At 40.2% G+C, this 25,338-nt stretch overlaps 1 protein-coding gene across 5 annotated transcripts in view; it reads left to right on the top strand.

Annotated features, from left to right (window-relative positions):
- Nucleotides 1-25,338, top strand: part of cds1.L (CDP-diacylglycerol synthase 1 L homeolog) — an 88,859-nt gene that overhangs the window by 2,645 nt on the left and 60,876 nt on the right. For 2 of the 5 annotated variants that reach the window (XM_018253445.2, XM_041591331.1), the window contains exons 2-3: nt 23,550-23,671; nt 24,082-24,178. In XM_018253445.2, coding sequence (XP_018108934.1) covers nt 23,550-23,671; nt 24,082-24,178 — 219 coding nt within the window. Of the gene's footprint in view, nt 1-15,929; nt 16,075-16,597; nt 16,720-23,549; nt 23,672-24,081; nt 24,179-25,338 lie in introns of those variants that run through there. The other 3 variants (XM_018253455.2, XM_041591336.1, XM_041591333.1) reach the window with 3 other exon arrangements.

The raw sequence follows: 25,338 nt of genomic DNA, 5'->3' as shown, positions 1-25,338 counted from the left end.
ATTTACCACTGGACCACAGGGTCTGTTTCCTCTGTAGTTGTTGGAAATCCTCCCTTCCCAGCAGCTCTCTTACCTACCCCAACAATAATAACAGGTGAGGAGCAGGACATGCAAGTGAGCGGGCAGATGGAGGAAGCGCATAGTGGCTTCTGTGTGCACTGGGCCTCTGTGATTATTTTGCTGGGGGGGAGGGTGTTCTTGCTATGCTGCCGACAATCCCCTCTCACCCTCCTTTCTGCTTTTAGATTGTAAGCTTTTTTTGAGCAGTACCCGCTATACGTCTTACACCCATTTGCTGCAGATTATGTTGGTACTTTATAAATCCGTGTTTATTATAATAATGATAGATGAAAGCAATGTCGACTTGTATTCCTATTAATTCTAGGTTTTCCTGATTTATCACAAAAGACACCATATTCATTACTTTTTTGCAAGTGATACTTAACTCAGTTAAGCAGCCATATCATAGAAATGAATCACTAAAAGCAAAACTACTGATATGAGCTTAATGATATGTCCAAAGGTAATAACCGAGTTACACAAAGCATAATTTGACTAACATATGATAAGGAGCAGTATAATAAAGTAATTTAGAAAATGTTAGGAATATGACTTTTTCTTTTCTGTACCTAGTGTCAATATTAGTATGCAGCATTCTTCCCAGAATAAGTTTTCTGCCTTGTTGGATGAAAAGGTAGCCAGGTGGGGAAAAAATGAAAAGACTTTTACAGAAGCCAGTAGGACTGTACATTTGCAGAAGCTCTCACTGCTACAAGATAACTAACTTTCAAGAGTCAGAGCTAGAGAACAGAAAGGGATAAATACAACTGACTATTTTTTATTAATGCATTCTTGAAATTTGCCTAGAATTAAAGCCAACAAATGCCTGTTTTGTTGCCTGCCAAACTGTCAGTCACATAGGAAGAAAAACATTGGCAATCAACCTATGTGCAATTGCCCTGAACATGTTGGCTTGACTGAAACACTTCCTGAACAGTATCAGAGCCATTGACTTTGAATTAAGGAAAGAAGGGAGAACCACAGCATCTTTCGAGATGGGCATTGGGTGAAGTTACATCACTGCTTATGTGCACAAGCATGCCTGAAGCCCTGCAAATGCACAGATCAAATTTCACCTGCAGAAATGTGAAAACCAGGAGAATTATGGATAGTGACAGAAGACCAGAAGAAGGAGTATAAAACGGGGTCACTGCTGGGAAAGGGGAGTTGACAGGTATGCCATGTTCTGAAGTTCTGGAACAAAATCCGTTTGTTGTTTGGAAACATTATTTTGTAACTTGAGGAAGAAGTATATCTGTCGCTGGCCATTCATTCAGCAAACTGTGCATTACCTTTGTTAGATCTTGTTATAATGCAATAATATACAATCTCCCTGCTTGCATCTGCTCATGTGTGTGTCTGCATCCAGAGGAACTACATTGGTCTGGGTGCAGAAACATGGAATGGATTTGTGGGCAGAAATGCGTGAGTATGCAAAGTAATCTATGTTTAACATGAATATTACTATATAGGTGGTATATGTTCTATGTTGCTGAACTGATGCTTAGTTAGGGCTGCTGCCCATAAGTACTGATTTTCCTAGCCTGCTTGGATGCTGGTCTTGCTGTCCAGACCTGATTTTATACTTACATTTTGAATTACAGTATTTCAATAAAAATGTTTCCATGTTAGGATTTAAGAAGAACACAGAAATATACATAGTACTACCTAAATATATTTCATCAGCTTCTGTGTTTTTGATTCTTTAATTATCTTAGTCTGTAAAAGTTATACTATGCCTAGTCAAAGTCCAGACCTCAATCCAATTGAGAATCTGTGGTCAGACTTGAAGATTGCTGTTCACAAGCAAAAACCATACAAGCTGGAGCAGTTTTGCTTTGAGGATTGGGCAAAAATCCCAGTGGAAAGATGTGGCAAGCTCATAGCGGCTTGCACCTGTAATTGCCACAAAGTATTAACTTTGGGGGGGGGTGAACAGTTATGCACGCTGAAGTTTTCTGTTATTTTGTCCTATTTGTTGTTGCTTCACGATCAAAAAAAAAAAAAAATCTTCAAAGTTGTAGGCATGTTCTGTAAATTAAATGGTGCAAACTCTCAAACAATTCATTTTAATTCCAGGTTGTGAGGCAACAAAACATGAAAAATGCCAAGGGGGGTGAATACTTTTGCAAAGCACTGTACATCACAAAGCTCTTATTATAACCAGTGACATCACTAAGCACCATTTATAAGGATTTAATTTACAGAATATTCATGGCTCTGGTACCTAATGTACTCTGGTACATTTATAATCGGAGCTTAGTGATGTCATCTGTCACAGGACTCACTGAAACGTCTATATTATAATAAAAAAAAGTACCCCCTTTTGCAAAATATGAGGATATTAGGATATAAGTCACTTAGGACTCGTGCTTTTATATGGTCATGTAACTACTCAGTAACTTATAATATCCTTATATTTTACAATAGGGATTTATTCACTATAAAATATACATTGGGATAACAAAAGAAGTTAAATGGGTATTAAAGTGCTCCTTCATCCACTTTTATAATGTGTGTTTACCAATGCAAGAAGAACTGGTAGAGGACCATACTGTTCCTTTTTCCTAAGGGATGGGTTCGATAGAATAGGAGGAAAGGTCTCTTTATATATTAAGCATGATTTGAAAACCTAGCATCAACAAATAAGTTGTGGAGGAGAGTAAGAAGGCAGTGGCATTATGAGTTAAACTTTTTACAGATTGTAAGTCGACAGGCACATTAATTGGAGGCATATGGTACCAACCCACTCATATAAGCAAAGAGGAAGAGACTCAGTTCCTTTTACAAATAGAAAGGGTTGCAAAGTTGGAGCAAGTCATATTAATGGGAAATTTTAATTACTATATTATTGATTGGAGAAATAATACTTCCAGCACATTTATTGCAAACACATTTTAAAAATGTGCTTCATGACAATTTCATGTCACAGATTGTGGAGGAACCAGCCACAAAAGCATGCTATATTGATTTTTAACAACCTATAATGAAATACAGATTTACAACTACTATTTACAACATCTGTGTAATAGCGACTATAATATTATCTAATTTATATTTGTTGCAAAAAACTAACATACATTTGGTCAACAAAGGCTTCAAATTCCAGAAAAGCAAAATGTAGCACCTTAAAACATTACTTCAGTGGGTAGTAGAAAGGAGTTTTTCAGCTAAAAACACATAACAGAAGTGGTTATAATTTAAAATTATATTAAAGAGGACCTATCACCTTAAACAAATAAGTAATAGATAGCTTAATTTATTGCTCTCTAGTCAACTGTTTTTGTCTATATAACAATGGACTAAACATATGTCATATAAAAAGTGCTTTATAGGAGCTGCCATCTTGAAACTAAACCCCTCTCTTTTGTGAGCTATGCCAACTGGCAGATCATGTTTATGTTCATTCGTAGAGTATGTTCTGTACCACTCATGTTACCAGGACTTGATGTTCTGTTATAGTCAGACCTGGCTGTTTCTTGACCTGCTGATGAATGCAGATTTCAGCCTGAAAACATTCCCTTGTGTGTGCAGTGACAGGCAGATCCCACTTATATCGGTTGCTCACAGCAGTATTTCCGTGTTCTCTGTTTTTCTGCCACCAGGAAACTGCTTAGTGTGATATTACCAAACAAACCCCCCCCCCCAATCTGGGCTGGATTTCTTGGCGCAGCATTCTCAGGCCAGCATCAACACCATACCTACTAACTGTCCCGTTTTGAGCAGGAGAGTCCCTCTTTTGACAGCTCAACCTGCAGTCCTGCATTTTATCTGGAAAGTCCCAATTTCTCTGAACTGAACAGCCAAAAAAGATACAATGTTTCTAACTTAATTGGCTCTTGGCAGAGAGCCCAGAATAGATACTTAAGATACCGTTTTGTCCATTGGGAGAAGTTTATCTCACAGCTTAAAGGGCAATACACCTTCATTAGTAAAACTGTAATAAAACATAAAGGGGCAGATTTACATAGGGTGGAATATCGAGGGTTAATTAACCCTCGATATTCGACTGCCGAATGTAAATACTTCGACTTCGAGTATCGAAGTCGAAGGATTTACCGCATTTTCCTACGATCGAAAGAATAATCGTTCGATCGAATGATTAAATCCTTCTATAATCGAACGATTCGAAGGATTTTAATCCATCGATCGAAGGATTTTCCTTCGATCAGAAAATTGTAAGAAAGCCTATGGGGACCTTCCCCATAGGCTAACATTGGTCTCGGTAGATTTTAGGTGGCGAAGTAGGGGGTCGAAGTATTTTTTAAAGAGACAGTACTTTGACTATCGAATGGTCGAATAGTCGAACGATTTTTAGTTCAAATCGTTCGATTCGAAGTCGTAGTCGAAGTAGCCTATTCAATGGTCGAAGTAGCCATATTCCACCATTCGAAATTCAAAGTATTTTTTCTTCTATTCCTTCACTCAAGCTAAGTAAATGGGGCCCAAAAACTACATAGATGTGTTCAAACTTTCATAACCTGGGAAATGTTGTAAAATCGGTATGGTAATTAGGGGGTTTGGCTGCAAAAATGCACGTGGTCAAAACATTTAACCGCACAGAATGTTGGGAGGTATGTCAAAACCAATCGCGTGCAAACAGATCATTTGATGTTACGCTGGACAGACGTGCAGGAGATCTACTATGCTTCTAGACCCCAGTGCCCTGTATAAACCTACGGTGTAGCTGGTTGTCATGCCGCCCATTAATCTGTGCCACCCTAGGCCCGGGCCTTTGTTGACTTGCCACAAATCCAGGCCTGGTCCATGAGGAGAACAGTAACAGTCAGCCGCAGATGACACTGTATCCTTTACTCTCCCTCACTCTCCTTCAGCTGAATACTGAACCAAATCCGATTGTCGCATATCCAATTTAGGGGTGGGAAACAAAAAAATTTTAAAAAATATTTACTTCCTTGTTTTGTGATGAAAAGTCATGTGATTTCCCTTCCTGCCCCTAATTTACATATATAAATCAGGATTCTGTTTCTGTTTACCAGGCACAAGGATTAAGCTGAATCTGAATCCTGCTGAAAAGGGCCAAAGCCTGTCTGAATCCCAAACTGAATCATGGATTCGGTGCATTCATTTACAATTCTAAATCCTAGATGAGTTAGGGCTCTTACTCACTGGCGTTTTGACCTGCGCTCCCCTGCATTCAGTTTTTTGGCGTTCAGCCGCAGGGGAGCGCAGGAATAGACGCAAGTCATTATTTCAAATGGGGCTGTACTCACTCAGGCGCGTGTAGGCGCCGAATGAAGGTTCAGACACAACATGCTGCATTTTTCCTGCGTTCTGCGCCTAGCCGCGCCTGAGTGAGTACAGCCCCATTTGAAATAATGACTTGCATCTATTCCTGCGCTCCCCTGCGGCTGAACGCCAAAAAACGGAACGCAGGGGAGCGAAGGTCAAAACGCCAGTGAGTAAGAGCTCTTACTGTCTTTCTACCCCAAACTACAGAACTGCAAAGCTTTCCTAAACATAGTGGTTTGTTCAAAATTTTGAAAATTGCCCTGGACCTTGCAATTATAGCATCTTATCCCCAATGTGTCTGTTCTGTCCTGCGGTAGTGTGTATCTTGACATGCAGCTACTTCTTCCTTCATTAATCCACTGAGACCAGATTAGAAAGCTTCAGTTTTATTAAAAAGGGGAAGGTGTAAAACTAGGGAAAGACAAAATGACTTAATGCTTAGTAAGACTGTACAATATAGCATAGCATAGAAAGTACATAAACACTGTGGGGAACAACATATACTATATAATAGCATACCTCCCAACATTCTGAAAATGTAAAGAGAGACAGAAAAATTGGCATTTTGACCATCCCCTTTGTGCAGCCACACCCCCTAATTACCATGTCAATTTTACAACATTTGCCAAGTTATGGAAGTTTGAAAACATTTCCTGTAGTTTTTATGTTTTATTACAGTTTTACTAATGAAGGTAAATTGCCGTTTATTCTCCCAAGGGAAAAAACTGTTGCCAAGAGCCAAGTTAGAAACATTGTATCTTTTTTGGTTGTTCAGAGCAGAGAAATCCAGACTTTCCAGTACAAAAGCAGGACTGTGGGTTGAGCAATCAAAAGTGGGACTGTCCCTCTCAAAACGGGACAGTTGGGAGGTATGTAATAGTGCCATGAGGTGACTGCGCAATAACATGTTCTAAAACGTGCATAAAGATAAAAAACAGATAAATAATGATCTGCATTTATTGACCAGGATTGGGGTATAAGTAATACATACCAACTTTGCTACCAGGGCCGGAACTAGGGCTAGGCAGAGTAGGCACGTGCCAAGGGCACAAAGCTGAGGGGGCGCCAGGCACATACCTTCTCTGTTGCCTACCCCATGTCCAGTCTCTAGCTTATCGCCTCTTCACGGGGATGCTCCTGATCTTTCCTGATGTTGTACATGGTCACATGGTAAGGATATGGTAGCCTAAGTAGGTTATTTTTATAACAATGCATAAACCATACAACTAAATCACTAGGTAGTGCAACACAAACAGTAAACATGCTGGAGTGTCAAGTACAAAGACAAAACATCCTAAATATGAATACTAGGGGGCCGATTCATGAAGCTCGAGTGAAGGATTCGAATTAAAAAAACTTAGAATTTCGAAGTGTTTTTTGGGCTACTTCGACCATCGAATGGGCTACTTCGACCTTCGACTACGACTACGAAGTACTGTCTCTTTAAGAAAAACTTCGACCCCCTACTTCGGCAGCTAAAAGCTACCGAAGTCAATGTTAGCCTATGGGGAAGGTCCCCATAGGCTTGCCTGAGATTTTTTGATCGAAGGATATTCCTTCGATCGTTGGATTAAAATCCTTCGAATCGTTCGATTCGAAGGATTTAATCGTTCGATCGAAGGAATAATCCTTCGATCGTTCGATCGCAGGATTTGCGCTAAATCGTTCGACTTCGATATTCGAAGTCGAACGATTTTAGTTCCTAGTCGAATATCGAGGGTTAATTAACCCTCGATATTCGACCCTTCATACATCTGCCCCTAGGTGTATACTCGAACAATTTGAATACTGCTATGAATAGGATTACCAAAGTATGTGACATGTTGAGATCCCAAAATGCAACAATTCAGAATGCAATGTGATAATCCAATAAAACCTAAGGAATAATTAAAACCTGAGATTGGTGGTCAGTATTTTGCTTCAATAGTTTTTTTTATAGCAATAAGGATTTATGGAAACAAGCAACATTTGTGCAGCATATGCAAGCAAATGGCTTTAAATGTAGTAATAACACAATATTAAAATATTCCATACAAAAAACCCCAAAAGGCCTAAAAATAATTTATGGCATTTATTAAAAGGACTCCATGACAAGGGCCTTTAAACATTGCCTTTTTTTTTTTTAATTCCACCGCACAGAAATGCATCAGTTAATGAAGATCAGTATTTTGTCTGACCTGTGTTTCATTAACCCTTGCATTCCCATACAGGGGGATTGCATGAAAAAGCCAACACACTGGAACACAAAAAGAAACCCTGTATGCAGGGGCCCAAATACAATTAAAAACTAAATTCATCCAGAAGCTGCAAACGTGCAGTTAGGGCAATGTCAGACAAGGACGGCAATTAAACCGGAATGCCGCATGTACTGTTTATTATATGCTGTGATACAAATATTAGGAAAAGTATTTTCAGGAGATTTGTTGCACAGGGGTAGTGCAGAGGACAAATCTCCTTTCCCTGCCATTGCCCTTATCTGCTGAAAAGCAATTTCAATTGCTAGTAATCAAGTGGTTGTAGCAAGTAAAGACACTTCCTTCAATTAGCTTACATGAAAATAGAATTAAGATTGTGTCAACAATATGATATAACAAGGGCATAATGAGAGATTTCGTTAAGACTTTATTTTCCTTTTGTAAGTTATTTAGCAGCAGCATAATATAGTAAGGGCACCTCTTCGTTCATACAGTCCCTCCATGCTACATTGTGTGCACTTCCAGGGTAAAAATCAACAAAAACTGAATTTGCCTGTCAGAAATACACACTTGCATGCTTGTGTGAGCATTGACAGGTGATGTGGTTCCTGTCATCCCTTACACAGCATGTTGTGTATGGGAGCAAAATGGCATTTTCTCCACCAGGGCTGACATTAACCTTAGGGAAATGTCACTCTTGTAAAAACATACAAAAATTTTATATAATAAAAATTTTATCAAAATTACATGAATTCATATTATGTCTGCAACTTTTCCTGCTTTGGACCTTCGAAAGGTTTTTCTTGGCTTTATCAATAGCAGATAAACAACTTTAAACACAGACATATGGGATATTATATCACGTGCTAAATCACATCAAGTGCTAGTGCACTGAAGTTAATCTGACTCATGGGTATATTTATCAAAGAGTCAAGTTAGAGATCACTACAGTCAGCTAGAGTAAAATACCACATCTTTCCATTCATTGCTATTGGATTTTTTTTTTTTTTTTAAACTGAAAGTTTTATTAAGCAATTTCTTATATGCAACAACATACAAATAATATCATGGGAATAGGATGAATGGGAGTGGGAGGGAAAGAAAAAAAAAAAAAGTGAAGGGAAAGGGGAAGGGGGTCAAGTAAAAAATCTGTAAATTCACAGTACCAAAAAAAAAAAAAAAAAAAATGAAGCACAAGCATTTTGGCTGCAAGTCCTGAATTCAAAAAGCAGAGTCCATAAATTAAAGTGTCCATCATAAATCTATGGTGAGGATAACTTGAAAATTTCCATCCTTCTTTTCATGGAGGCGTGCCTATGGGTTGAGGATTCCCCCCCTAGTCGGAGTTAAACATGTAGAGCCAGTAATAGTTGAGGATCTTGTTCATGGGCCAGCCAGGGTAGCCAAATTGCGTTGAAAGCTTCCATGTCTTCTTTAAGTAGACGTGTAAGTTTTTCGCTTGCTGCGATGTACATTATTTTAGTTCTCAAGGTTGCCAAAGAGAGCGTAGGCTTTTTCCAGTGGCTAGCAATGATGAGTCTGGCTGCCATTAAGATGTGTTGGCTCAGCTTATGAGCGGTATTTTTAAATTTGTCTGTTTTTTTCCCTAATAGTAAGGTAGATGGGTCTTTGGGGAATGTGGTATGCAGTATCCTAGAAAGGAGGCGAACAACTGAGTCCCAAAATTTTGAAACCGTTGGGCAGGACCACCAAATGTGTTTCATAGTTCCAATTTCGGAGCATCCCCTGAAGCAGCTCTGATCACAGGAAGGGTAGATTTTATGGAGACGTGCTGGTACTTAATAGGTTCTATGTAGCAATTTGATGGAGGTCTCTCGAATCGAGACACAGGTACTGCCCTTGTTAGCTGTTAGACTGCATTTTGCCCATTGTTTAGTTGTAAGTGATGTTCCTAGGTCTGCTTCCCATTTTAGCATATAGGGGAGCTTTAGGTTGTGTTTGTCGGGATGAATCAGTGATTTGTAACAACGGTGAGTGCATGCAGAAAGTCTCAAAGCCAGATGCAGTGATCGTTTTGTGTTCGCTATCTTTCAATCTTAGGTTGGCAAAGTGTAGAATTTGGTTTGCTCTATATATTTCTTCAGTAGGTAATTGGTATTTATCTCGAAGTTGTGAAAGTGTCATCAGTCGTCCAAAGCTAGTTAAAGCTTTTAGTGTAGTTAGTCCCTTGGCAATCCACCATGCAAAGGGACGGTGATAGAGACCCGGCTGGAAATTGGGGTTATTCAGTATTGAGCATAGTGGAGATGGAGAGGAGATTAAATTGTATTTCGTTCGCAACCTTGTCCAGAGTTTAATTGACTCCAGTGTCAAGGGTGAGGCATTGATCAGGTCTTTGGTACTGATATTCGGGAGCCATATGGCATGATTTAATAGTTTGGGGTAGATCAGATCATTCTCAATTTGTACCCACAGTGGCGTGGCATCCGTTGCATGGACTGGGGCGAGCTGTGCTATCCTTGCCGCCCAATAATATTTTGTGAGATTTGGGACTGCCAATCCCCCATTTGCTTTGGATATATACATTATCCGTTGTGAGATTCTGGGGTGTTTGTTGTTCCAGATGAAGTCGTTAATTTTGATTTGCAGCTTCTGGAGATCTTTCAAGATAATGGGAATGGGTAGAGATCTAAATAGATAGAGTATTTTCGGTAGAAGCACCATCTTAGTGCAAAAGATTCTTCCTATCCATGAAATTTTGTGTTTGTCCCATGTTAAGAGATCCTGTTGTATGGATTTTATCAGATAGGGAAAGTTGGCTCGATACAGTGATGACAAGGTTGCTGTTAGTTTAATTCCCAGATATTTGAGGTATTCTTTTTGCATTGTGAAGCCAAAATTCAGTTCTATTAGTTTTACTGTATGTGCAGGCATGTTGCAGGGTAGCATTTCAGACTTTTCTGTGTTAATGTTCAGGCCTGACATTTTTGCAAATTCTTGTAATGTTTTAAGAAGGTTTGGTAGGGATAGCAGGGGGTAAGGTTAACCAGGAGGTCGTCCGCGAAGAGAGAGAGTTTGTATTCCTTTCCTTTCACTACAGAGCCCTTGATGTCAGGATTCTGTCTGATGGCCCTCGACAGTGGCTCCATGGCTAAGGCGAACAAAGCTGGGGAGAGCGGGCATCCTTGCCTCGTGCCCCGTTGAATTTTTATGGTATCGGGTAAAGAGGTGGTGGGTAGATTGAGTTGGGCCGTCGGTTGGAGATAATAGATTTTTATCATATTGCTTATGTTAGTTCCCAGTTCCATCTTGTCAATGACAGAGAATAGGTATGGCCAATTCAGTGTGTCAAATGCCTTCTCTATATCTAAGGCAAGCAGACACGTGGGTGTGTTGGACCTGTTAGCTTGGTCAATGATGTTGAGGATTTTCCTTATATTGTCTGGCGCTTGACGAGATGGTATAAATCCAATCTGATCTTTATGGATGGACGTTGTTAGAACTCTGTTCAGCCTCAAGGCCATTATTGATGCCAAGATTTTTATATCTACATTGAGTAGGGATATTGGCCGAAAGTTCTTTGTAGAGAGAGGGTCCCGGTTTGGTTTGGGAATCACAGAAATCTTCGCTTCGTTCATTTCTGGTGGCAAAGGTAAGCCTTGGGTGATGTGTTTAAAAACTTGGAGAAGATGAGGAAGAAGCTGGTTCTGGAATTTTTTATAGTAAAGGCTAGTGTAGCCATCCGGCCCTGGTGCTTTGCCTCTTTTGAGGTGCTTAATGGAATCCTCTATCTCTTGGCAGGTGATGTCCTCATCCAGCATTTGTTTCATCTCTGAAGAAATTGTGTTAGGTGCATATTTGGTTAAATAAGAGTCCAGGGATTCTTTTTTCCCGGGTTTTGTGGCTGTGTAAAGTTTCTGGTAGAAATTGGCGAACGTCTTGGCAATTATATCCGGGTTGGTTGAGACTCTTCCGTCTGATGTTCTAATCTTATATACTGTTTGTTGGCGGTTGCGATTGCGTAAAAGGTTAGCTAACATTTTGTCGGGTTTGTTGGCATAGAGGTAGAATCTGTGATTTGTTTTGCGGATGGCCTCCTCGGCTTTCTCTAACAGGCAAGCTCTCAGTTTCTGTCTTTTTTCATCAATTTGGCGGCGTATGTTAATGTTGGGGGTCGCTCTGTTTGCAGATTCCAGGTTTGTTAGTTCATGTTCTAGTTGGTGTTGCAGTGCCAATCTTTCCCGTTTCTTGCGGGAAGCATAACGGATTAGGCATCCCCTGATATAAGCTTTGTGTGCAACCCATGTCCAAGTCGGGGTCATTCCGGGTGTCGCGTTCTCCTTAAAATAGTTTTTTAATTCCTGGGATATGTATTGTATGCATTCTGGGTCCGCTAGTAGCCTGTCGTTCAATTTCCATGTAGGGCGAGTGGTGGAAGGTATCTGGAGTGACAGTTCTGTTTGTACCATGTCATGGTCAGACCATGCGCACTGTAGGATCTGGGAGTCCCTAAGAACTGCTGTGTCTTTTGAATTAGTTAGAATGTAGTCAATCCTGGAGTAGCTGTTGTGAGGGTGTGAATAGAAAGTGTAGTCACGTCTGTTGCCGTGTACTTCTCTCCAGGTGTCTATCAGTCCATTAGTTTGTAAAAGTTGTTCAATTTTTGTGGATGCTTTGGAGTGCGGGAGCTTAGGTATTTTGTGTGATCTATCCAATGTTGAGTTAAAAGGAAGGTTGAAATCTCCGGCCCATATCAGTCTGTCTGATTGTATAGAGGATTGATTGCTGGCTAAGTTTTGAAAGAATTTTAGCGGAGCTTCTGTTGGTGCGTAGGAGCATATAATTGTGTAGGAGTTGTCATAGAGTGTGCCTTGTAAGATGGCATATTGTCCCTCTCGGTCAGTCGTAATGTTCGTTGGAACTAAGGGGAAGTTTTTGTGTAAAAAGATAGCCACGCCTCTGTGTTTGCTGGAGGCCGAAGAAAGGTAAAAATTCGGCTAGTGTTTGTGAAAAAATTTTGGAAACGACCTTTTCGTAAAGTGAGTCTCTTGGAGGCATAGGATGTGCGGGGATAGGCGTTGGTATGCTTGGAATGCGGCTCTTCTTTTGCTGGGGGAATTGAGGCCCTGTGTATTGTGAGACACTATTTTGATCGTTTGCAAATTTGTGTTATCCATTTAGGAACACTAGAGGAAGTGCTGCTGTTCTCATCAGGGAATGATTAATGATGGATCCATATCCAGGTTTCTCAGCTGTGCGGCTTGTGTTACAGAAAAACGTAAAAAAAAAAAAAGGTAACAAGTTCAACAGTGAGCATGGTTTCCCCACAGGACCCCGTCACAGACAACGTGTGGGGGGATGGGGGAGTTTGCTCGGATTGAGGCAGCAAAGTCCTGATACTGCAGGTTCTGTAGTTTCATTTTTTTGTCTTTTTGTTGTTTTGTTCTTTTTTTTTTTTTTTTTTTTATTTTTTCCAAATTTTTGTTGTTCAGTTTCACTCAGTTGGAATACTGCATCGACAGTCTTTGCAGAGGTCAAGGAGTAGTAATAGCATCCGTTAGACCCCGCATGGGCGGACTTTTCTGGTCTGGTAACTGCGGTTCAGGTTGCAGGGGGATCACTCTCAGGTCTTGTCCTTGTGTGCCGTTGAGTTTTGGGCGATATGTCCCTTTGCTGCTTATTCGTTTGAGTCCAATCAGGACCTTGCCTTGGCGAAGCAGGTGGGGAATGGCTTACGTGTGAAGTCGGGGTGTGTGCTCCTTCCATTAGTGAAAGGCCCTCTTCCAGGGTGCGTATAGTACATTGCTTGCCTTCCCAGGGGAACATGAGGGAAAAGGGAAATCCCCATTTATATTTTATCTTTTGTTTAAGGAGAATTGCAGTAATAGGTTGCATCTGTTTCCTCTTCAGGAGGGTAGTTGGCGCTAAATCAGCGTACAGCTGCATGCCATGTGGGAGGGATTCCCTTTGTAGCCTGCGGGCTGCTTGTAAGGCCATATCCCTCACCTCAACATGGTGGAGTTTCATAACAATATCCCTTGGCAGGTTATTTCTTGGGCGCCCCAGGGCTCTATGTATCCTTTCAATATGTAAGTGAGCGTCAGGGAGATCAGGCAATAGTAGACGGAGGAGCCCCTCCGCCATTTGAGGTAAATCACTTATAGTTTCAGGCACTCCACGTAGCCGCAGGTTTCCTCTCCTTGATCTGTTCTCCAGATCTTCAATTTTGTTTTCAAGATTGAGGAGCTGTGACTGGTGCAGGTTCAGTTGGGCCTGGTCTTCTTGCAGTGATATAGCGTGGGCGTCGGAATTCTGTTCCAGAGTGTCCACTCTATCACCCAGGTCCCGCAATTGTCTGGTAAATTCGGCTACAGCAGCCGAGAGTTCCGTTTTGAACAAAAGCTGCACAGCTTGTAGCGCTGCTTGAGTATCGGAACCAGAGGCCTGGGGTTCAGGATCCTCCGCTTGTTCGATGCGGGGGGATAAAGATGGCGGCCGCGCTGTATCAGACGTGCGCCGCTGGAATATTGGTGGTGTTTGTAGCTGTGCTTTTTTCTTCGTCGCCGGTGGCCCCATCCTGTTCGTCCAGGGACTTTCCGGTGTTAGTTCGCAGAGTTTCGGGTGTATTCCGATGCTTTTGACTGCTGGTTTTTGCTAATTGCTGCAGTTCAGGAGCGAGGCGGTCACTAGCACGTCATGCCAGGTCAGCCACGCGCATGCGCCTCATTGCTATTGGATTTTTAAAGGCGTATTTATCAAATGGTGAACTTTCACTTTGAAAGCGGTGAAATAGAGAGATATTTTATGTAAATATTTAAGGCAACACAGCCGACAGGTGGCACCAACCCTTAAGTTTGGTCTTTAGGGGAATTCCCCTAAAGGAGTCTATATAAGGAAGTGCAGGCGTCAGGAACTTTCTATTTGGCCTGATGACATCTAAAGGCAGGACAGACTTGAGCAATTGAGCACCAACTAGGAAATGGAACATTCAGGTGCAGAAAACCTACGGGTAGTGATGGGCAAATTTATAAAATTCACTGTGGATAATTTGCCACGACAAAAAACAAATTGTTGCGCGTCAAAATTATTTTGACGCCCATTGACTTCAATGTGTTTTGCTAATATTTCACCCATCACTACCTACAGGTACTGCAGTGAGGCAGTCCAGGAGAACTAGGGTAGGGGAAAAACTGACGAGAGGTGACCCCCTCAACAGCTAATAGCACTTTGCTGTGCATTTACACATGACTGTAACACTGGAGGCTTTGGGATAGAGAGAAAAAAAGAGAGAACTCAAGTAAGAAGTGCTTTTTTGTGTAACTGTTATGTTGAAATGTCAGGCTTCCAGTGCTCAAGTTTGTGCCTTGCCATACATGTGAAAGCTGCTATAATAAAGTCTGTGCCTTTTTGCACTGCACAACTTTGACAGAAGATGTGCTTTTTAAAGCAAAGGCCTGATCAAGTACATTCCTAGTCAGTACCTTCCTAGTGACAGGAGTCCATCTGTTATAAGTTGACCTTATGTTAATATCAACAAAATCTTCCACTGCTTTACATAGCACTCTTCTCCACCAGACACACAAACCTACAGTCCCTTAGAGTTAGCACCCTTTGCTAAACTGCTCCAGGGCAAGAGACAAAATGTTTGAAAAATGCCTCTTTGCTGAAGTAAAACATGGGGCAAAATTGCATATCGAGTAAAGTGTAATTAACATTTTATTTTTGTTTGTTGCCTAAGCTGGCACAGGACACAAAACATCACGTAAATGTTTAGCCTAAGGGTGATGGCAGAACAGTAGATTTGTCACCCTTGGTAAATCCCCTTAACAAAAATTTGGATTGCTTTATAGGCGGTCATCTAAATGTTAGTCAAGGGGAGGTTTTATTTGTGGCGAAATTGCAGTAGAAGCCATTTTCTTGCAATTGAGCTGAATGTAATATGGTTTCCATGTCAGTACTAACCAGGGTAGTCCCTCCCCCCTACTCATCAGAAGGACCCTGCTCAAATCTTTAAAAGAACAACCACACCCACCTACATGTATCCTTTCATACCTTCTGCTTTTACTCCCATAGGAAACAAAATTTTCTTTTTAACCTTGGGAAGCATAAGGCCAGCCCATAAGGTGTCCTAGGGACAGGGTTTGTTGGTTCACTGGACCTTTTTGTTCCCTAGCACATTACCTCATAGCTTGGAGTGTTCCGTGTTTTAGCACCTGGATCAGTCAGGGCCCTGGTGTGCACTGTTTGGTATCCCATGTATGCCTTTGTTTTAATTGACTTCCAGTAACCCAATGACACAGGGCACAGCCTAGGGAAGCAGGGGCTTGACTGAGCCGGAGGTGCAGAAGCCCCTCCTAGTTGTTTGTAGGGGATTGGGCAGCTGAAGGAGCAGGCAAAGTGACGTAGGGCAGGATAAAAGAGGGGGGGGGGGACTAAGGTTGCCGCCCCCTCTCCAATTTGTAGCAGCAAAAATAGATATTTGATATGTAACGGCGGGATCATGGAGTCCAGGAACCAATAGGTGTGTGAGCACGGGAGTTGCTGGAAGGCCTGTCACCTCAGGGGTAACAAAACACCACAGGAATAGCATTTGGTTGAGTAGCAGGTGGGTTACAGGCTACTATGGCAGCGCTGTTGCGTTGTGCAGTTATAAAGTTTTACTACAGTACGTAGGTATTTAGTTTAATTGTTTGTTATACAAATACTATTGTTATCTTATGCTATGTTAATGATATGTTATCATTTGTCCTAGTGTGTTTTGCACTAAAATGCTACTTGTTATAATACACTGCGGCCTTTTCATCCAAAATAGCATGTGTTGTATTTTATTAAAGGGGGGGCTGTTGGTTAGCTGGTAAGGGCTGACACAGGTACTGACCTTGCCTCTGTCATGTATTGCTGTCAGAGCATTTGTGACAAGTGTTTGTTCTCCCCATCTCTGTGCCCTCCTGACCTGCCCAAAAGGTGTCCTGGGACAGTACTGTATGTGGACCCTATATCTCCTTTTACAGAGTATATCATTTCAGCTAGAAATGGCTGCAGACTTTGGCCCTTGCAGGAGGCACTAACACCAATTATCCAATTTGCCTCAATGTAACCTCTGTAGTTGCTTTTGGTTACCTGCCTGTACAGGGTATACCAGCTGGATATAATCAGGTGATTCGTGGCTGTGCAACTCCCAGCAATAGGAAATGGAAGTGTCCCATCCACTCTAGCTCAGCAGCCCACATTGCTGTTTCAGGAACCTCAGGTAAATGCTGCTGTACTTGGCAAGCTTGTGAGGCCTGTCTTGTTTGGGATATGAACCTGGTGTCCTGCTATATGGTGGCTTTTCCAGGGGCCTGATTACAGTCTGGTGTAATGAGCAACAGATAAGGTATGTGTTCATTTTATGTTATGCAGTGTGCTGAACCAGCTATTTGCTCACCTGAAACCAGTAGCCCTAATGGAAATAGGTTTTTGGGCCTGCAGGCAATGTGTTCCTATGCTGACCTGCAGTTTGCAGAGTTCTGGCGATTTGCTCATGTGAAACCAGTAGCCTTAATTGATATACAGTATATAAACTGGGCTGGAATGCAATGTGATCCTTTGCTGACCTGCAGTGTGCTGAGTTTTGGCTAATTGCTCACCTGAGATTAGTAGCCCTAATGGATATGGGTAAGTAGGTTCCTATTCTGTTTTGCAGTTTGACGGTCTCTGGAATTTGCTCACCAGAAACCAGTAGCCCTAATGAATGTAGGTCATTGGGCTGGGTGGCTGCTAGGCTATGATAGATGCTTGCTTAAAGAGATACTGTCATCAGAAAATAACCTTTTTTATTATCTAGCATAACATTGTCTTTGAATGCTATTTATAATTTTGCCATAAAAGTATTCACCTGATGCTTTTACATTACCTTTCTTACTACCCTGTTCCTCCGTGAGGGGCGGCCATATTTGTGCAGCTCGAGTTCGTTAGCATTATAAACTCTAACTGACTGGTTGAGAAGAGTCAGGTTTAGGAACTTCAAGTGACAATTACTTACAAAAGCCGAACTATCAGCAAAAAACGATCAGCATGACCTATAGGTAACTTTGGATGTTGATTAATATTTTGAAAATAAATTTTTTAGTGTAAGTATCATTTTAAGCAGCAGCTCCTCTAAACTGTGTATTACATGTGCTGTGATTTGTGACTTGGTTGTATCTGTGTCTAAGGCCCGAACTTAGGGTTGCCACCTCACCCCTTTAAAACCGAACACATATGGTATCCACCACCTGTATGGATGAAGACACATCATGCGGTGTTCACATCAGACAGTCATGTCGGATACATGTAGTTTGTAGGTGCGATGTTCCTGAAACTCGCAATATATTTGGCACCTCCGACTCATCGTCTGCATTTCTTCTGGAGTTCGGCCTTATACACCTACATCTAAATGTGTTATTACACAAATGCAATGCTCCTGTTATAAGGTATTGCTTGTTCAATTAAAGGGGCGGTTCACCTCTAGGTTAACAGTTAGTACATTATAGAATGGTTGCATTTAAGCAACTTTTCAATTAGTCTTTTTTTTTTTATTCCTTGTAGTTTTTTATTTGTATTCTTCTTTCCAGCTTTCAAATGCGGGGTCAATAACTCCATCTAAAATCAGAAATGCTCTGTAAAGCTACTTTTTATTACTCCTCTTTCTATTCAGGTGCTCTTATATTTACAGGTATGTTCCAGTTTCTTACTCAAATCAATTTGATTGCTAGGGTAATTTGGACCTAAGCATCTAGACTGCAAAAATTGCAAACCGAAGAGCTGCTGAATAAAAAGCTAAATAACTCAAAAAACCGCAAAGCATAAAAACCAATTGTAAATTGTCTCAGAATATCACACTCTAGATCATGTTTAAAGGAGAAGGAAACCCTGTAGAAAAAAATCCTGTACCCCGCACCCCACCTAGATCCTCCCCCCCCCCGGGAATGCCCCATACTTTATATACTTACCTCTCGTCGCAGATTCTGGCATCCATCTTCTGGGTCCTCTGTAAGCCGACTGGGAGAACTGTATGTCGGCGCATGCGCAGTTGGAGCAATTTGCCAGTATTCGCATGCTCTGGAGATTGCTGATCTCCCAGTCAGCTTACCAAGGACCTGGAAGATGGATGCCTTGAAGTCCACTGACAGAATCTGGGACGAGGGGTAAGTATAAAGTATAGGGAAATTTCCACGGGGGGAGGGGGCAGTTGGCCTGGTGGGAGGGGGTCTATGTGGGTTGGGGGGGGTTTCTACGGGGTTTCCTTCTCCTTTAAAGTTTATTTAAAGGTGATCAACCCCTGTGTATTTCACATGGCAATGTTTCTCCCTATGGTAGGTAAGTTTCATCAAGGCTCAAACTCATTGTCTTTGATACACACAACAGAAGTTTCTAAAGCCTGTCTGTTATAAGGATTGCTTGGTTAGCAAAAACCTGCAGGTATATTATATACATCAGTCTTTTTGGCCTTGTGTTTGCAATAAACTGTTTGCATGAATGGATGGCCAAGCAATGGTGCAGTATATTTCAGTATCCATAGCTGATGCTCTGGGGTTGAGCAGTGTACTCTGCCAGAAAGCAATATCTTGTGGCCCTGATAGAGGCATCTATAATAATCTGCTATGATATATTGAGCGTACTTTTTAGCACATGCTAGCACCATGGCTTCACTCCCTGTATATGGATTTGAAAGGAGACTTTCATTTGTTGCTCTAATGTGGTTAGTTAAGATGGTCTACAGTCATCTGAAGAATATATAAGGTATGATTATCCTAAGGAAGTCTACCTTCATAATGAATGCTTAACCAATATTAACATGTAACATGTGTAAGTCTTCTATCAAAGAACCTTACCAAATTGGCATGACGATCTTGCTCATGTTTTCTTTAGGCACCATATTGTGGTGTTTTGTGTGCTCTCTCACTGATCACTTGACAGTGTTACAAGTTCAAACTGTGACAGAAAGAATGGTGCAGCTCTGTCCATTCTTGGCTGACATAATATGTATTTGTGCCCTTAGTTTGTGGGTTCTTGGTGCCTCCTACAAGCCAGAGGGGTTGGCTTTCTATGCAGGTTTATGTATTGGTGCATACTAATAATACGTTAAATGCTATCATACAATGTTTTACACACTTCTCTGTTTTAGTCATACTGAGAACATTCATATGGTATGATGCCTTATAGAGACAGTGTCCACACAGACATCAGATCAATCTGGGAGTTTTTAAGGATTGCCCTAAATAAGGTTATTTGTGTGCCTAGTATTGTAATATTTCGTTTTTGTATCAATGTCTGTTTCTCAATTTCACAGTTTTCAGGAGTACTTCAATCAGCAGAGCATCTATTAGACATTAGAGATGGCCTTTGCTTTTTTGGGCACTATGGATGCATAGTTCTAATTATCATTTGATTTTTTTGGGGGGTCTGTTTCGTCTATTTTTTGTCCAATTTTATGGTTATTGGATATTCAGGATACAGGATGTGTTGTTCTTGCATCCAGATAGGTTTAGACTTCAGATGATGGAATAATATGGTGTCTCTTGCTTCGTCGTATCAGTCAGTGCCCTCCTGAGCCACCAGCAGTAGTGGAGTCTGATTCCTTACAGTTATATCCCTGTGTGTTTCTACCTGCTATATTGCCTCAGGCTATAATGTCTTTAAAGCTTAGTCACTTAGAGTATCATAGTCTTCACTTTACTTTGCAGTTATTGCAGGGTAGTGCTATGACCTGCTTCTACCAGCCTTGAGGTCTGTTGGCTTTAGTAACACTGTATCTAGTAGAATTTAGTCATATAAACTGGACTATATAGACTGGAGTTTTCTTGAAAATGTTTCACCAATCATCCAAGCAGCTTCTTCAGCTCAGCTGTAAAGCTGTAGGAATTTCCCTTGCATTTAAGCCCTTAAGGGTAGTAAAGTAACCAATCTGATCACTATGGTATCATCGGAGTTAGAGTTATGTATTTAGGAGACAAGGCTATGCGAGCCATTAATACTATTATATTATCTAGATTAGACACGTACTTAATGCAAGGTGGTTTTGCCTTAGTCTGGATCAACCAGCAGTTAGGTAGGTTTTATATAGACTTCAAAGGTTGAACTTGACAGACCTGTGTCTTTTTTTCAACCTAACTTACTATGTTATAGAATGACTGGTATGATTGCCTCAGAGGGGGGTGGGAGGGGAATACCTTCCCAACTTCATGATGTCTAACGGAATGGGATGGGATTTTCCCTTCCTCTAGATTAACTACCAGTAAGACAGGTTTCATTTGGGCAAAAGGTTGGACTTTATGGAAATCAAGATATAAAAGAAAAGGAAATGTAAATGTAATTGCAACTCAAAGCAATATCTTGTTTATCCCTTTCCATTCTATGGTTTGACTTCTACTACATTGTTTAGGAGTCGGGTTATCCTCAAGGTCTGTTGATTGGCTGGTTTCAGATAATACATAGAATACAGATAATAAAAATTTAATAAAAGGAAATTATATTAATAAATCCATTTAAAACCACTGAAAATGTTTAATGTGCATTTGAAAGTTGAATTGCACTGTGGTGCTTTACTTAATAAGAAGCCCTGAGATTACGGAATACAGGGGTGGGTATTGATTAATACAGACAAAATATATATCTGAGTAGTCCAATAAGTACTCTTAAGATGTCTAGCTTTTTCATGTGTTACTATAGTTGTAGTATAATTACAAGGAAGCGCACAATCTAAAGTACTGTATATAGTGTAGTATATTTGTAAAACAAAAGGGCTAGATGCACACCCTTCAATTGGATTTATAGGAGTGACTACTAAAATAAAAGTGACCGTGAATATATTAATAGTGCCCACAATAAGTGAAATGATGTAGCACACATTTTTTGACACTATTCTTTACTTAAAGATTTACTTTTAAAAGAATGTAAATCAGGCCTTTTTTTGCCCAACTGTCCGCATAAACTTCTCTCTGCTTTCTAAAGCAGATCACACTTTTTCACAAAATCAATATCTCTTGAACAATTCCTTAGTTACTATGCATGTATGTTACTATTAAGGAAAAGGAAATGTAAAAGTAATTGCAACTGAAAGCAGTTTTAGTTTATCCCTTTCTATTCTATAGTTCTGACTGCTGAAACAATGCTTCAGAAGTCAGTTATTGGGTACCCAGTGGGTGGGTATTGATTATACGAAGTATAAATGTCACTAGTCCAGCAAGTACTCTTAAGATGTATTTTACACTGACCTGTTCAAAATAAAGAAATTATGTTTGCATATGACTTTTACCCTGGGTAAACAAAGGAGTGGAAATTCCTTTAGGTCTGTGCCAATTTTGTAAGACATACAGAGCAGGGTTCTGTGTCTGAATATATAGATAAATACAAGAGGTCCTCTGCAATCAACACATTATCAATATATTTAAGTCTGAATATCTCTATACAATACTGCATAAATTAGTGTCACCCTTTAATCATTAAAATATTTGATATATGAATTCAATAGTAATTCTAGTCTGTAAACTGTTCAGCCAACGTTCTTGGCAGCAACCCTAGAATATTTTTTATTAAAGATCACCCAAACTAGCAGGACCTGCACTTCAGCATAGGCTGAGGGGTCAATATTTACCCACATATGTACCCATTTCATGAACTGATGGAGCCCTGATAAGGATGATCTAAGGAACGCATTTTACAGACAGAAGACCATGTCGAATAAAACTATTTTAGAATGATATTTGGCATCTGATGAGATCCATACATGCAGTACAGGAAGAAATGCCTAATTTTATACCTCCCAACTGTCCAATTTTTCAAGGGACAGTTCCGATTTTGATAAGTTCAACTCACAGTTCAGGATTGTTACTGAAATGTCCATACTTTCTCTTTGATCTCCTGCACTGAACAGCCAAAAAAAGATACAATGTTTCTAAAACGTAATTGCTTTTTGGCAGAGAGCCCAGAATAGTGGCAGATGCACTTAGATGCTTTTGTAACAATTTAAGATAAGCAAAGAAACAAATGTAACAATTTAAGATAGGCAGGTCTCTTGGAGAAACTATGACTTGCAGCTCACAATTCACTTTCATTAGCAAAACTGTAATAACACATAAAAACGACAGAATTGTGTTCAAACATTCATAACTTGCCAAATTGTGTAAAATGAACATGATAATTAGGGATGTGGCCACAAATATGAGTGTGGTCAACATGTTCACCATGCTCTGCTTGCCAAATAGTTTTGTCCCTCTTTCTATGTCCAAAATGTTGGGAGGTATGTAATTTGTAGGCAAAAAATCATATAAGATAATTACCATCCTTTATTTATATAGCACTGACTTATTCTGCAGCACTTTACAGAGATTATATATCATTCATATCAGTCTCTGTCCCAGTACCAAGAAGATTTGTTTCAGCATGGTTAACACATTTTTTGACTCTCCAATGGAAGTAATGGTCTGGATTGAGAAATGGAATGGTAATTCTAAGAATAAGAGAAATTCATTCATGACTTTAAATAATAAAATCTCACTGGTAATAAATTCTTTGCAGTTAGGAAAGTCTTAAGGGACCAGATGTTCTTCCACTCAACAGGCACATGGTGCTAGCTGGCAAAGTTCTACCAACTTTACAAAGTACCGATCAGGTTGCATTCTTTGCTGGAGAACTCCCTCCTACTATGTAAGAGCGAGTTGTGACCTTTATTCAAATTTATTATTAAAAGCCTTTATTTGTCAGGTTGCTTTCCTAGTTTTAAATAATGACAATACACATGCTTTCATCCAAAGTATTTGTATCATTACACAATGAAAGGGAGTCTAATAAAATTAGATAAAATGGCCTGGCAAAAATTAGACTAAGTTATTTAAATTAATGCGTACAAGGGCATGGAGCTTGAAGGACTACACCTTTGAGTACTTTGTTTAAAAAATTGTCCTGTGTCAGTTGCTGATTATTTGTCAAACAACTCTAATTTCCTGAAAAGCGTATTTGCCATTTCTTAGTGCCCCATAACCAATATATCACCATCCTTCGTAAAGGCACTCTCTCTGTCTGTGTTTGACTGTTTATTGCTATTTTGTTCTTCCTCAGGAAACCACCAGAGAAGACAAATATGTGGACGATGACATTGATTCGGACATTCGTGATGTTCCACCCTCTTCTGACAGCACTCCAGAAGTCCTTAAGCCAGTGCTATCTGGCTTGTCCTCCAGGTAACAATGGCAATAATAAAAAGTATGGTCAAAACTCTTTTTTGTGTGTCAATGATGACAAACTCTTTTATGCTCTTACCATTGCTAAATTGTTGGCATTATAGAATATTCTAGGTACAGTCAGCATAACTCACTTCTTGTCTTTTATACATCAGTCACACATAGTATATAAAATGAATGTACCTGAGTTCACAGCTTTTTTCTATTATCATCCAGTAGCAGACATTATCAGTTATGGACAATAATTGCTTCTATGTTCTACACACTTCCTAATAAAAACAATTGGTTGCCAGTGAACTAGCAAACTCTTCTACATAATGCAGGAAGTTGTTATGTAGTAAGGTATTAACTGATTACATTAGTATAAAAGTACCATCATAATGAATATTCATGTGCAATTAATCTTGCAGGTGGAAAAACTGGTGGATTCGTGGTATCTTTAGCTTAACAATGATTTCATTGTTTTTTTTTCTTATCTATATGGGGCCAGTGATGCTGATACTTTTGGTAAGTTTGGAGACCTGTAAGGGTTCTTTTATGTTTGTACTTTTTCTTGTTTACTTTTGGCTGCTACTTTGTCTTTGCCTACTTTTTCTCTTTGTCTTTTTGCGATATCATTGCTACAGTTTTAAGTGATAAGACAAGTTCACAGGCAGCAGTGCATTTCTGGTCATCTGGATGCTCACTCATGATTCCAATTCTGTGTGGGCAACAAAACACCCCATATGTCCCACTTAGGGGCAGATTTATCAAGGGTGGAATTTCGAAGTAATGGGAGTTTTTTTGAACTCCCATAATTTCAAATAAAAAAAGACAAATCGAAATTTGTTAAAAAGTCTTTTGACTTCGGGTGAATAAGCTGTATTAGAATCATTTGAATCGAAGTTTTAGCACATGTGATTGAATTAGAATCAAAGTATTTGCCCCAAAAAACTTTTCAAAGTCCACCAAATGACTCCAAATAGTTTCTAGGAGGTCGAAGTCGAAGTTTTAAAGAGACAGTTCATGAATATATCAAATTTCTATATTCGAATAGTCTAAGTACACAAAAATAGCTTGAAATTCTAATTTTTTTTTACTTCGAATTTTCACTTTGACCCTTGATAAATCTGGCCCTTAAATTAGCAATGTAGAATGTAGAAGCAGGAAGGGAAAGAAAGAGTGTACTAAGAAAGATAAAACGAATACCGCTATCATCTAGGAGCCTTTTATTGTAAGGAAAACCCCATAAACCTCAGGTATTGGCTTATGTTACAATCGGAATCCAAAATGCAGGCTATCAAACCTGTCCTCTGTCCTGCAGTGGTGGGGTGGAATCTCAGAGACTTGTGGGACACACGATCAGTCCTTAAGCTTAGCCCGCTTCTTCCATAGCAACCACTTTTAGTGTTTTTTTGGTATCATCATCCCAGTTAGTGCGGCTGGGTGCGGGGTGCTGTTGGTTTCTGTGGTCCACTGCATGGACAGACAGATCGTTGTCAACCTATAGCTCAGTTTGCACGGACCTCGGGTGCCTTGGCTTTACATGAGAAAACGATCAACCTAAAAATTCGCTGGGACAATGATAATTTACTAAAATGCAAAGTTTCGTTCTGGCCAACGGATGCTGGCGAATATTTGCTATCGTTACTTTGGCAATGCGAGCAAATCAAAGTGAAGAAGCGATA

The sequence above is a fragment of the Xenopus laevis genome, chromosome 1L, assembly GCF_017654675.1.
Source record: "Xenopus laevis strain J_2021 chromosome 1L, Xenopus_laevis_v10.1, whole genome shotgun sequence".
NCBI lineage: Eukaryota > Metazoa > Chordata > Amphibia > Anura > Pipidae > Xenopus > Xenopus laevis.
This window is presented reverse-complemented; position numbering and strand designations above follow the sequence as displayed.